Raw genomic sequence first — 14478 nt, 5'->3', positions numbered from 1 at the left:
TGTACATACATCCCAGAGCTCTCCTTTTTCCCCCAACTGCAATTTTAAGGTACTTCTAATGAATCAAAGTGTACTGTATTTTAAGAAAATTAAATTAAAAAAACTATCAACAGCACTAGACCTAAATCACAAAGGCCAGAATATTACTGAAAATTTGGTACCTTGCGAGGGACTTCACATCTGAAAATGAAAACTCTTACACAATCTACTATATTATTACTATTTATCCCATGACTAAAAGGGTGTTAGATGTCTAAGGGTATGGCTACACTTAGAGTTTTGCAGCGCTGGTAGTTACAGCTGTGTTAGGACAGCTGTGTAGGGCCAGCGCTGCAGTGTGGCCACACTGACAGCTACCAGCGCTGCAGTGTGGCCACATTTACAGCACTTGCAGCGCTATTGGGAGTGGTGCATTGTGGGCAGCTATCCCACAGATCACTTCGTCCCATTTTGGCGCTGTGGCTTGTGGGAAGGGGAAGGAAGTGTGCGGGTCTTTCCGCTTCCTGTTCCAATGCCCCGTGGTGCTTTGCTACACATTCCGAGCAGTTTGGCGGCATTGTGAGTCTGCAGCGCGATTTCTGAGATTTCTGTTACAAATGGAGCCTGAGCTGCTGAGGACCTTGCTGATGAATGTTGCCAGCACATCACGCATGGCAGTGGAGCTATTCCTTCAGCTGAAAAGTGACAGTGAGGAGTCAGACGATGATATTGAAACGCCTGACGCTCAAGACACTCAATTGCTTGTGGCAGTAACAGACGTGCTCAGCACCGTGGAACGGCGCCTTTGGGCTCGGGAAACCAGCACTGAGTGGTGGGATCACATCATCCTGCAAGCCTGGGATGACGAGCAGTGGCTGCAGAACTTTCGGATGAGAAAAGCCACTTTCCTGCCACTGTGTGCTGAGCTCGCCCCTACCCTGCGGCGCAGGGACACGAGATTGAGAGCTGCCCTGCCAGTGGAGAAGCGGGTGGCTATTGCAATCTGGAAGCTGGCAACTCCAGACTGCTTCAGATCGGTGGCGAACCAGTTTGGAGTGGGAAAGTCCACCGTTGGAATGGTGCTGATGCAAGTTTGCACGGCAATTAATCGCACCCTGCTAAGAAGAACTGTCACTCTGGGGAACGTGCAGGACATTGTGGATGGCTTTGCAGAAATGGGTTTCCCTAACTGTGGAGGGGCAATAGATGGGACGCATATTCCTATTCTGTCATCACCCCACCTGGCATCAGAGTACGTTAATCGCAAGGGGTATTTCTCCGTGGTTCTGCAAGCGCTTGTGGATCACCGTGGGCGTTTCACTGACATTTACTCAGGATGGCCTGGAAAGGTGCACAATGCACGCATCTTTCGGAACAGTTCCCTGTTCAGGAGGCTGAGGGCCGGGACTTTTTTCCCAGACCGCAAGATCACAGTAGGTGACGTCGAAATGCCCACTGTGATCCTTGGAGACCCTGCTTACCCCTTAATGCCATGGCTCATGAAACCGTATACAGGGAAGCTTGACAGGAGCAAGGACCGGTTCAACTACAGGCTGAGCCGGTGCAGAATGACTGTGGAGTGTGCTTTTGGCCGTTTGAAAGCCCGCTGGAGGTGTCTTTATGGGAAGCTAGATTTGGGGGAAAGCAGCATCTCCGCTGTTATATCCGCGTGCTGTACCCTCCACAATATTTGTGAAGGGAAGGGTGAAAGATTCAGTGAGGAATGGACCTCCGAGGTTCGACGCCTAGAGGATGAATTTGCACAGCCAGAGAGCAGGGCTACTAGGGAGGCCCAGGAAAGGGCTTCAAGGATTAGGGATGCTTTAAGGGAGCAATTTGATGCTGAGAGCCAACAGTAATGCTTGGTGCCTTTGCTGTGCTTTGTTCTACCTTGGGGTACAATATTTACCACTTCCTGCAATAATAAAACGTATTGTAAAAGCCATAAAATCCTTTATTCAAAGTACAGTACATAAAAGGCCAGGGGGGTTAGGGTGGTGGACTGTACATTCAGAGGTTTGAATATGTCCTGTTTTGATTACTGTTCAATGTCTGCTGCACTTCAGGATTACTATGCTGCAGGGTAATGGGGGTGGAGTGCACAGGGTAAGAATTACAGTTATCAGGGCTGGTAGGTGATCGTACAGGTGTTGGGGGCAGCTGGGGGTAATAAGAAACTGGCTGCTGGAGAAAGGTGTTTTGTGCAAATACTGGGGAACAAGAAAGAGAGCTTTGGGAGGGGTGTGGGTTACCACGGTACAGATCTGCCTGCATGGCTATGAGAGACTCGAAAGACTCAGTTTGGCGAGCCAGGAGGCTTATCATCTGCTTTGAGGTTTTTTTGATAGCCAATTCCTTTCTCCTGCTTTCTGTTTGCCTCCACTCATACATTTTCTCTCTCCATTCCTGCGTCTTCCTACTTTCTCTGTTGTAGTGAATCGTAACTGCTTTGATCAATTCTTCTTTTGATTTTCGGGGATTTTTTCTCAAGTTCTGCAACCAACGTGAGGCTGGTGATCCGGCTGCATTAGTCACGGTCACTAAAAAAAACATAGATAGAAACATGTAATACACAGAGGCTACATTGTTTATTATCACACAGTGAAGGAGTTTTTAGACTTTTTGTAGCATCCTTCCCACATACCTCACATAACACAGAGAGGTCAGGGAAGCTAAGGCATGGCGAGCAGTGGGGTGAGTGTTTCTGCCCCGAGTGCACCTGGGAGGGGGAATTGACCGATGGGTCACTGGGGTTTATCTGCACTGGGTACAGGAGGTAGCTGGTGTCCTGCACAGGGGACAGTAGTGAACAGGAAGGTGGCGAGCTGCTGGCGGGGGGGGGGGGCGGTCCGCGTAACTGCTGGCCTGCTGGTGAGGGGGGGGGGGGAAACGCACAGCTGTGCTGGCTGCCTGCTGGGAAGGGTGGGGAAAAACCGGAGGGCACCACGGGGCTGTCTGCCTGCTGGGAAGGGTGGGGGAAGACCGGAGGGCTCCGCGGGCCTGGCTGCCTGCTGGGAAGGGGGTGGGGAGACCGGAGCGCACCGCGGGGCTGGATGCCTGCTGGGAGCAGGGGGGGAGACCGGAGCGCACCGCGGGGCTGGATGCCTGCTGGGAAGGGGGTGGGGAGACCGGAGCGCACCGCGGGGCTGGATGCCTGCTGGGAGGGGGGGGGGGGAGTGACCGGAGCGCACCGCGGGGCTGGCTACGTGCTGGGAAGGGGGGGGGGAGAGACCGGAACGCACCACAGGGCTGGCTGCCTGCTGGGAAGGGGGTGTGGAGACCGGAACGCACCACGGTGCTTGGGGGGGGGAATGCGAACCTGGCGCCCTGCACTCAAGTATCCCTAAATTCTCAACAGGGTTTCCTACTGCCAGATATATCACTGCTGCGTGTTACCTGGGAAGAGAGGGAGGGTCTTCTACAGCAATGTGGATTCCGCCCTGGCCCCTATGCAGCTTGCCTGTGTGCAGCCATGGTCCCCCCACCCCTTGCTGCACAGTGGATCGGACGAGTTAGCCTGACCGGGACAAGGACCACGGTGGCTCTCCCGATAAACTTGAGAAAGCACATTGCGCACGCTCTGGCTGCAACTTTTCAAGAGATTACCGAGGCAGGTTACAGAGACGTGATAGAGCAAATCAATGGGCTAGTCCATGTTTAGGCATGCATACAGGAAGCCATAACCCAAACCCTCCTCTCCCAAAATATAAAAATCTGCTTACCCCGAGCACGCTCCTCAGTTTCTTCCTCACCAGCAACTTCCAGCTGCTACGACTGGCTAACCTCCTCCTGGCTTGAGAAGAGCTCCTGGCTGCATGCCTCCTGGGACTCCGGGGTGTCTCCCTCCACGCCAGTAGCCTCACTGTCGGCTTCCTCTACACCCTCCCCCACTTCTCCCTGCTCTGAACTCTCCATCGTGGTCCTCGGATTGGCAGTGGGGTCACACCCAAGCATGGCACCCAACTCCTTGTAAAAACGACAGGTTGTGGGGGCAGCTCCTGAGCGGCGATTTCCCTCACGGGCTTTGCAGTAAGCACTCCTCAGCTCTTTTATTTTGACCCTGCACTGCAACGCGTCCCGTTCATGGTCCCTTCTCAGCAAGGACTGCGATATTTGCCCATAGGTATCATAATTTCTCCTTCTGGAGCACAGCTGTGCTTGCACAGCTTCCTCACCCCAAACACTGATGAGGTCCTGCAGCTCGGAATTGTTCCATGCTGGGGCTCGTTTGGGGCATGGAGGCATGGTCACTGATTGATTGAATGATTGATTGCACTCATACCTGGCTGAGCAAACACGAAGGGGATTTTTAAAATTCCCGGGGCATTTAAAGGAGGGGTCAGCTGAGCCCAGGGCAGTGGAGTGTGCATGATTACCAGAGAGGCTTCTAAGGTATGTTGGGATACCTCCTTATACTCCGGAGGTCAATAAAAGCGCTGGTGGGCGTCCACACTTGCTGACCAGCGCTGGATCACCAGCGCTGGAATCCCTACACCCGAGGCTCGACCGGGTGTACAGCCAGCGCTGCAACCAGGGAGTTGCAGCGCTGGCCATGCTTTGCAAGTGTGGCCACATCCTAAGTTGCAGCACTGTAACCCCCTCACCAGCGCTGCAACTCTCTAATGTAGCCAAGCCCTAAGAAAATCAAAAGAACACCTAAGCCTCTTTTCCTAGCTCCTTAAATTTAAGTTCATTATCTTGCAATCTAAATAGACAATACACAAGAGGAAGAATAGGAATGAATAAGGGAAGTTATCAGATACAGCTTTCTTATTTGCTTTTTTGTTAAAATATAAAGTTATCCTAATTTTGTGTTCTCCCAAACTGCAAATTTTCCTGTGTTAAATTATGCCAGAGGTGTCCTATTTCACAAATCCCTTACATTCCTATCTATCTCCCTGTCCACCATTAACTGAGGCAACAGGGTTAGAACTAGGGCTGGTTGAAAGAATTTTGACATAAAAGTTCCCCCCCAACACATACCGATCATAAAATGCCGACTCAGGAGAACTGAAACATTCTGCATGAATGCATCAAAGCTTTTGGTGGAAACCTGGCAGGCAGGCTACCTGGGTGCCCAGCTCCCTGGTTCTCCTACAGACAGCTGCCTGGGGAGAAGGACAACCTGAGACCACAGGGAGCACATTTCAGTTAGCTGGGATGATTTAGTCAGGGATTGGTCCTCCTTTGAGCAGCGGTTGGACTAGACGACCTCCTGAAGTCCCTTCCAACCCCGATATTCTATGATTCACTTCAGAAACACCAAAACATTGGGCAGTGGTAGCATTTGAACAGTTCCAAAATGAAATAATTTGGAATTTTCATTCCTGTGAAAAATTCTGAGTTTTTTTTTTTTTTTTTTTTTTTTTTTTTACACTTTCCATCTCCATTCAGGATGATTTTTTGTTTTTTGAAGAAAGTTAGGAGATAACTAAATTTTTCTGTCAGAGGACAGGGATTTTCCTTTTTCCAGCCTTTTCTAGTCAGAATACCAGCTAAGCAGGAAAAAAAAAATCCCTAATACCCAAAATAAAATAAAAAATCCTAAGCCCTCTTAACAAGTTCAAAGTTGCAGAAGTAGCTGACTTCTATATTGCCTAAAAGGACACACAAACCTCACAGCAAGCAAGCAAACTGACAGTTGGCAATAATCTTCCCCAACAGTTTGACAATAAATCAGAAAGCTGTACATGGAAGCCAGGAGCTCAGGAGAAAGCTCAGAATGTCAATTTTCTGGGCCAGGGAACACACATCCAGTAGGTGAGACAAGCAACCTATATGTTTGGGAGAAGCTGAAGAGAATACCACTGCATTCACTGGAGTTTCTGCACACACAATATTTTAAAAATATATAACTTATTGATCAATGTCAACTTTGAACTGATGTCATTCATCACTGAATTACACACCTGCTTCATGCCCTTAGGGGTAAGCTAGAGAAAAGAGATGGCCCCTTATATCACATTCTGATGGTTAAAAGACTGGTTCTGGTAATCAGCTGGGAAACAAACTCCCAGAGGTGAAGGTCTTCCAAAGAGAATATGCTGCACTGAGCCCATAACAGTTCATTCTGAGGACTGTTGGCTTGGGTACTCCAGCTGATTTCACAGGAGTAGAGAGGATGCAAACCAGGTAGGATTTATAAATGAGCATCAACGCTTTGAATAACACGTAAGTTCCTGGAGGACAGGTCCATCAGTGGCAATTAGACAAGATGGTCGGGGATGGTATCCCATGATTTAGGTGTCCCCAAACGTCAAACTACTAGAAACTGGGACCAGATGACAGGGGACAGATCACTCAATAACTTCCCTGTTCACTCCCTCTGAAGCATCTGGCGCCAACCATTGTCGGAAGACAGGATACTGGGCTAGACAGCCTATTGGTCTGACCCATTATGGCAACTGTTATACTCTTACTTGGAAGTGAATAGGAAAGACAGTGCAGTCTTCCAAGAAGTGGTCTGAAATATTCTCTAAAAGTCACACTACCAACCAAGCAGGTATTGGAGGAAAAAGAAAAAACAGATTTATTAGTTGTAGCTTCTAAGGATCTTCAAAGGTTGACCCAGTGTAAACACAATAAAAATTCACATAAGCATGCTAACTATGGCAAGGACCTCATTGTGGACAAACAGGCCACTAGTTCCACTTCAGATTCCAGAAGCAACCAGGTTCCCAAAAGCTCCCACTTCCTCCCCACCCCCAAGTAGGAACAGAGTTCTAGAGTATACATTAGTTGTTTAATCTCAGTTCACTGTGATTTGGTGTTGACATCAGCCATCTCATATTTCTTCCTGATGCTCCATTGACCATCAGTCCCTACCTCAGCAGCACCTCTTCAGTCCGAACTGAGCAACAAACATTAAATGCCTTATCTTCTGCCACGCTGCTCATCTTACATGTTAATGTGTTCCCCTTAGATATCATGACATTTTCTTCTCCCCATCTGCATTGACAGTGGAAATATTGTACAGCTCCACCTCTGTTTGTTAACACATCAGAGTAAGTTTTAAGATAGATAACTTTAATCACATTCATGTATATACAATTGCAAGTGAGTTATCTATTTTCTGACCTCTAGTTTTATCCTCACATTACCTTTTTCAGATACAGAAACCTAGTAGAAATGAATAAACTTTTAAATATTTGGCAGTAACTCACAGCACTTCCAAAAGCAGAGAAAGCTCTACTCATTTGATTAACAAATGAATACAAATAGGTGCTCAGATACCATGAGCCTGGTATACATACCTAGTTAGAAACAGTGGGACTGGCAGCATCATCTATTATTCAAGCTGCTCAACACTTCCCATTATAAGACCCGGTATTCAGTTACTTATAAAACGTTGCTAAATTCTAACTAGTTGGGCAGAAAATTTTCAAGCTCAGTGTCTGTATCAGGCTGAATTTTTCTGGAAAAACACCAGTCAAAATGGTTCAGCATTTCCAAAAATATGTTATCTTGCCCATGTTAAAAAAGTGTGGAGATCTTTTCAGATATTTTAGAGCCCACATGCCCCTCCTCCCCCATACATTGGAGAAGAGTCTGAAATTTGGCAAAGGATGTTGCATGTGATAGATGTCCGTGATATACCTTTTGCTGTCTCTGTCAAAACCTGCCAATTTTTTTTTCTTTGGGGCCAAGTTACAAACCTTAAAAAAATCACTGTTCACAAACGAGACTTGCCAGACTACAGCTAAAATTCTTCTAAGGTTCCAACTACACTAGGCATGAACCAACCTGGGGCTGAACTGGAATTTCCATGCAACCGTCATGAGCTACGCCAGAGCAGGGACTCAGAAAAGAGAGCAGAGAACCTGTTTCTCTTGTGCTATCAGAGCCCACCCTGTTGGGCCCAGGTTGCTCAGAGAGGACAAAGGCTGGGCCTAGGGATGAAGAGGGATTAGAATGTGACAAGGAGCCTGGGAGGGAGAGGGGAACTGGAAGGGAGACTGGGACTGCCTGTGCAAGAAGGCAAATGGGAGGGAGAGACCGAGATTGAATGAGGAGCCGGGGGAAGATACTAGAAGTAGCTGAGCAAGGGGACTGGGACCCGGCGAGGAGGGAGTGGAGGAGGTTGGAGGCGTGAGGAAGCAGAGCTGAGAAAGAGCCAGGGTGTGGGGAGGGAACTGGGACTACCTAGGCAGAGAGATTCAAACAATGAGACAGGGAGGGGAAGACTAAGGCAAGGAGCCAGAGAGGAGGTGTGGAAGGGTGAGACTGAGAATGGACGAGGAGCATGGGAGCCAGTAAGGATGGGAAACATGGATGGGTGAGAGATAGATAGGATGAGGAGCCATGAGTGCAGGGAAGACTGGGACTGGCTGGACAAGGGGAATGGGACTGGGCGGAGACACCTGAGATGTGAAGAACAGGACTATGGCAAGGAACCAAGGGTGGAGGAGAGACAGGACTTGGACAAGGACAGGCTGGAAGGGATAGGGCAGGAAAGGTCATATTTGGGGGCAATGGGCAAAAGAATCTGTGCTCACTAAAGCATACTCCTCTCCAGTATCTGGCATGGAACCCAAGATTCCTGAATCTCACCATTTCTCTGCTGTCAGCAAATATCTGAAACCTAGACAACCCCTTCCCCCCACCACTCCCAAGTGCAGGTCCACATACTACTGCCATCAGTTATATTGCTAGCTCAAGTGATACAGGTGTGTGCAGTGGATCTAAAGGTTCCAGCCCTGCTGAACCACCACGTGGATGTCAATATGGCACAACATTTTGAATTTTTTTTCCCAGTTTGTTTTTTCAAAAAGCTAAGAAATCACACAAAGAACTATGTTGAATGAATATTAAGGTTGCTAAGTCAAGCAATCAAAAGTTAGGATATGCCACAATTAAGGTTCCCTGTGCCCTCCTCCTTCTGCATATCTATTATGATACATCCTTTTACTACAGATCATATGGTATTTTATTGAGGATCCCTGCCTCATTCAGTAAGGGGCCTGCTCTGGAGATGACTCAGGGCTGTCTGTACAACCCTGGCTTCATTTGTTGTAGAAGTTGGAAGATGTGTAGAGAAAGAGGCCAGGGACTGCAGAAAGAGAAAGAAGGGACTTGTGATTAAAGATAGCTGTATGCTGCCTTGGAGAACTGGATTATTTCCCTGTCTCTGCCACAGAGTTCCTGTGTGATGCTGGGCAAGTTACTGAAACCAAAATTTTCACATGTGGTCCCTAACCAGGTGTTCCTCATTTTCTAGTTGCCTGACTTGAGACTCTAAGATCTGATTTGCAGAAATGTTGAGCGCTCATAGCTGCAACTGAAGCCAAGCAGAGCTATACTTTGAACATATAAAGTGCTTTATAATGCAAAGTACTCTGAAAGCGCAGGTCCTGTCTCAAAATCGGCATCTAAAATTAATGAATAAATTTACCATAATCTCTCTGTGCCTTCGGTTCTTCATCTGTATCATAATGCATACACACAAGGGGGCCAAATTAATGTTGCCTGGTATTTCCTATCTTTGGAGTGTTTGACTTCATCTTTGATAAAGTTCTTCTAATGCAGTTTGTGTGTGCAATATGAGATATAGTGCATTCAAATAAAATGGAATTCAGAATGATAGGCACTAATGAAAGTTATCAGAATTCTATGGATAGGAGTTCTCGTATTAAAAACAACTTTGGAAAGTTCCAAAGAATATATAACATACTTTTACATACTAAATAATATACTTTTATTGCTGGCTTTTAATACCACCCCAAATAGTCAAGCTTTCCACCAGTAACAAATTAGAATCCTGCTTACAATAACCATCAGCTTACCAGGCATTCTAATAAGCGTGCAGGACGAGCAATGACTATGAGGATCTTTCGGACTAGTTGCTTAATAAATGCCAGTTCTCCACTTTCTGATCGCTCTTGACCCTGAGAGAGTCAAAGGAAAAGGATGATTAAAAACTCCTACATTAAATATACCAGTCAAGAAAGCATGTTAATATGATGACCACAAATACAATCAGTGATATTAAATACAGTTTGTAACTATAGTGTTAACCTCCATTTGAAATCCTTGCAGCATAGCTCAGGCAGTCAAAATTTCTACAACATGGAACAGGGTAACTTCAATTCATATGGCAGATATATTACTATCGATTTTCACTCATATGGCTTCAAGGTGAATCAGTATTTTTTGTCAAAAATTATTAGAATGGGTTGTGTATTACGGCTGTGTCATTTAGTATACTGTAGTAAAAACTGAGTCAACACTTCTATATGAAATCAGGATTTTTAGAGTGAAATCTCTTGCTTCTCTGAAATCAAATCAGACTAATGGTTTGTAACATGACTGGCCAACCCAAATGATTCGAACAAGTTAAGACATTTCTAGTTACATTGTGGCTAAAGCCTAACCTGAGTATATTTTACAGTGATCTAATCAACTCCAGCCCGTTCCCTAATACCATTGTTATTAAAAATGACATTATATATGAGATTTTTATAATGTGGCTTAAGCTTTTGAAACAGCCAACTGATTGTATTTAAAAAAGCACTAATGAGCATGCACAATAATTCATTTTCACAAAGCCTACTGTAATAGCAAAGATTCTCCGTTCATTTGCGTAAGGCTTACCATTTTTACACTAACTTCAAGGCAAAATTAGTGCAAATATATGGTTTTAACATGATAGTATCAAAGTAAAGGTTATTGTATTTTCAGATGGATGGGGTATTCTTTGTTTTTACCAACATATTCCCGTGCACTGTTATAGCTACAGCTGTACAACAGAGGCTGCTGCATTTCACCATGAGGTGATGTCTATTTCTACAGTTTTCTCTATATCAGTTTTTTGTGTATTTTAGGATCCCTTGGAATAAAAGATACAACAACACATGTAATAAACATTAGCAGCATCCATGTGGTATGGAAACTGATTTCCTATGATTAAATGATGGCCATGAAATTCTAAAATGACCACACCGAGATGTACAAATATAATGAAACTATGCTAATCCATGCATAAAGGAACTGAATACAGGTATGTGCAGCAAATAGGAAACTGAGTTCTGCAAAGAACATGATGATGAAAGGAGAATAATGATGTTAAAGAATCTGTACAAAAGAAAATGTGTTTCTAGAGAACTTAAGAGAATTTTCACAAGGGTCTGAACTGCATTTCAAATTTCTTTCAAACTTTCTTGTCAAGCAACAAAGAATAGACTTTATGATACCTAATGAATGCAAAAGAAGCCATATGTTCTTTCTTCTGGCTGAAAAATATTGATGGTCCTTTGCTCATATATCAAAAAGGCATTTCTTTGCTTCGAATAATAGAAGCTGCAGGATAAATTCCAAATCTCATTTACTGCTTATTCTGTGCTATTTGCCATATATTCAAGCATACAAAGAAAATTCAAACAAACTAAAACCTTACAATTTTTATATTAAAGTAGTTCATTTGCAATTCCAAGCTAAATAGCAATCCCATGCTTAATACAATAATTAAAAACATGGTGGAAGAAAATGTAATCTAACTGTGAAGTTTCAAAGAAAACTGAACAAACTTCAGTGCAATGCTCCTACCATTAGCTTTGAGAAAATGCTAATGAGAGGCAAACACTCATTCTATATGCTGCCAGCTACATTCAGGAGGAAAATGTTAATGGACTGAGCGTACTTCTGTTTTAATCACTGGCCAAAATAAAAGTAATATTGCACACTTCTGTATCTAGGTAGGTAGGGATATACACAGAAGATTCTATATAAGTGAAAGAAGGGTGAGATAGGAAAGTATTCAACTCAACTTGGCCTTGACCTTAATATTACAAAAATGTCAGTTAAATCAAGCTGCTCAAACCTCAGGGGACTCTTCCCTGGTAGCAACCACAAGGTGCCAAGTAGCAGTAGGAGCCACAGCTTTCCACTGAATGTCACAGTTGGGAACAGACAACAAATGCATCTTAAGAAACCAAAAGTATATTCCCACAGCTTGGTTCTACATCAGGTAAATTTCACTACAATTATTTTATGTTTTTAGCTTTTGATGAATATTGTAAAATTCACCCAGATAATAGTTATAATATTTTGAAAAGAAACAGGTTTACAAATGAAGTAACACACTTGTACACACAGAAATGGTGCACTGTTGTGCAGTTTTTGCAATGGTTTTGTTTTTGGGTTTTTTTTGGGGAGGTGAGGGGACATAGGGGGAAGAACAAAAGGAAATTTGGTACCAGCAGTAAGTAGTGTAAGAGAAGTGTATTTTTGATGTAAACTAATCAGGTTTTACCCCAGAACCAGTAGAGTCTGGAAACAGGCAAACTATTAACACACAGGCTGACATTTTTGTGTATTTAAAATAAAAGCAAAGCAAAACAAAACAAAATCTTAAGAAAATCTTGCTTGGTATATTTCACTGTACTGAATCCATTTGTCTTCCAGATTGCCTCTGAGGCACACTGTACCATCAGTCCATATGCACAACTGCCAGACAATGGATCAAGGACACAACATGGTCCTTTGTTTTAAAAAAAGGTTTATTTATATATTTGATGAGCTTCATGTCACAGCAAAAGTCTTGTTTGCTAACTTGGGCTTCAGATTTCTCTTATCAACTGATTATTTAAAGAAGATTTTTATTAATGTTTTTATGCTGAAGTCAATTTGTTTTTTTATTACTAAGGTTGGTTTTTGAGATGTAAGGAGACATTACAAACTTCTATATAAATAACTTGCTGCTAATGAAAGACTAAGGATTGCTGTCTGCTGCCTCAACCCCTGCTAGAAATTAGGAAGCCATGTAATCTGAAAGGCGTATTTATCCACAATAGATGGAAGTAGGGGGTCGCTTCACTGTGGAGTGCATATACACACCGGCAATTTATAACCTGCAATGTATTAGAAAATGTTACTGAGTCTAAAAGTCTTTATAATCCATTTATCCTTGAGTCATACCCCATAAGGCCCTAAGGTTCTTCTACAGGTCATTTCATTGAATAAACCCATTAATTTACACGACGTTGGCATCTATTTGAGTAGAGCAGCCATAATTATTTCACAGCAACTATTGTTAAACAAACATATTTGAACATTTTTTTTTAACAAAAATATAATTATCTTTGCACAGTGCATGGTTCATACCTCCTGCAGCAATTTGTCTAATTTGTGCTGTAATTCAAAGAAGTATCGTGACGTGATGAGGCCCTGATGGGATTTATCCAAGCAATCTCGAGCCAGCTCAATGATCTGATGGTGGGTAAAGCTGAGCACTCCATCTGCCAGGGGAAGAATGTTATCAGGAGAATGGTTGGTGATAATATCCTGAAGCCGTTCTTCCATCTGAGCTGTGGCCTACAAAAAAAATATATTGATAGATTTAATCAGTATTTTCTGAAACTATTACCACTTAAACAGTATTTTTCCTGGTTAAATAAATTTCTGAATAGCTTAAAAATGTCTTCTAACACTATATATGAAAATGAACATGAAAGTGAACAACCAATAAACACTTATTTGCCCAGCTAGAGAATGGGCAAACACACTCCATTTCCCCACATTATTCTACCAACGCTGACCAGCAATTCCCCTCCTGTTATTCTACTCTGTGCCTCTTTAATGGTGACTGCCAGTCATGCTAAGTTGTGTGGCAGTTTCTTGTTGTGCACTAAGAACACTAGGACGTTAGCTTTTACTACAGAGCCAAAACAAAATATGAACTCTGGGGTAGGGGAGGACTACCATTTTTTTTTAAAATTAATCTTCATATACTGCAAGACATAATAGTTATCTATCCTTTATATTTGTTGTATCAAGAAAACATTATATAGAATAATGGTGAATATTTCCAGGGGAATATTCTCTTTTAGAGAGTTAGTGCCAGATTTTTAAAGAAATTCAGGCACCTAACTCCCACTGAAATCCATGGTACTTAGACATCTAAATACCTTTTAAAATCTGGACCTTACTGACTAAACCTTATGCATGCTAACAGCATTAAAATACATAAATCCAGCTGGTATTTCTGTTGCCATGTATAACTATATCTTTTTTTCCTACTGAACTGTAATATATAAGCACATTTTTTTTAACAATACCACATACAGTAGAACTTCAGCGTTACAAACACCTTGGGAATGGAAGTTGTTCATAACTCTGAAGAAAACGTTATGGTTGTTCCTTCAACAATGTGCAAGTGAACATTGACTTTACTGTGCAGAAGAAAAATGCTGCTGTCCCTTTATTTTTGAATAGTTTATGTTTAACTCAGTAGCATACTGTGTTTCCCCCCACCCCTTTTCTTTTTTTGGTCTCCACTGCTGCCTGATTGTGTACTTCTGACACGTGGTTAACTGGTCGTTCATAACTCTGGTGTTCATAACTCTGAGGTTCTCTCTCACTCTTATCTCACATTCAGTTGAATGTCTCAGTTACAGTTTAATCTCTTTGCAAACTCAGGCAGAAGTCTCTGAAGGAGTTACACTCACTTCATGTTCTGAAGGTTCTTTATGCAACAGTAACGGCTTTCCAGTTCTAATTATTTTT

The 14478-nt window shown here is 43.5% G+C and overlaps 1 protein-coding gene across 6 annotated transcripts in view; it reads right to left on the bottom strand.

The window, feature by feature from the left end:
• The window catches only part of MAST4 (microtubule associated serine/threonine kinase family member 4), a 433584-nt gene that overhangs the window by 68055 nt on the left and 351051 nt on the right, over positions 1-14478 (bottom strand). For all 6 annotated transcript variants that reach the window (XM_050946844.1, XM_050946850.1, XM_050946845.1 and 3 more), the window contains 2 exons: positions 13078-13287; positions 9762-9863 (listed from right to left, as the gene is read on the bottom strand). In XM_050946844.1, the coding sequence (XP_050802801.1) occupies positions 9762-9863; positions 13078-13287 (312 nt within the window). The remainder of the gene's footprint in view (positions 1-9761; positions 9864-13077; positions 13288-14478) is intronic.

Source organism: Gopherus flavomarginatus, chromosome 3 (genome assembly GCF_025201925.1).
Source record: "Gopherus flavomarginatus isolate rGopFla2 chromosome 3, rGopFla2.mat.asm, whole genome shotgun sequence".
NCBI lineage: Eukaryota > Metazoa > Chordata > Testudines > Testudinidae > Gopherus > Gopherus flavomarginatus.
The sequence above is the reverse complement of the archived record's forward strand: the minus strand, read 5'-3'. Positions and strand labels throughout refer to the sequence as shown.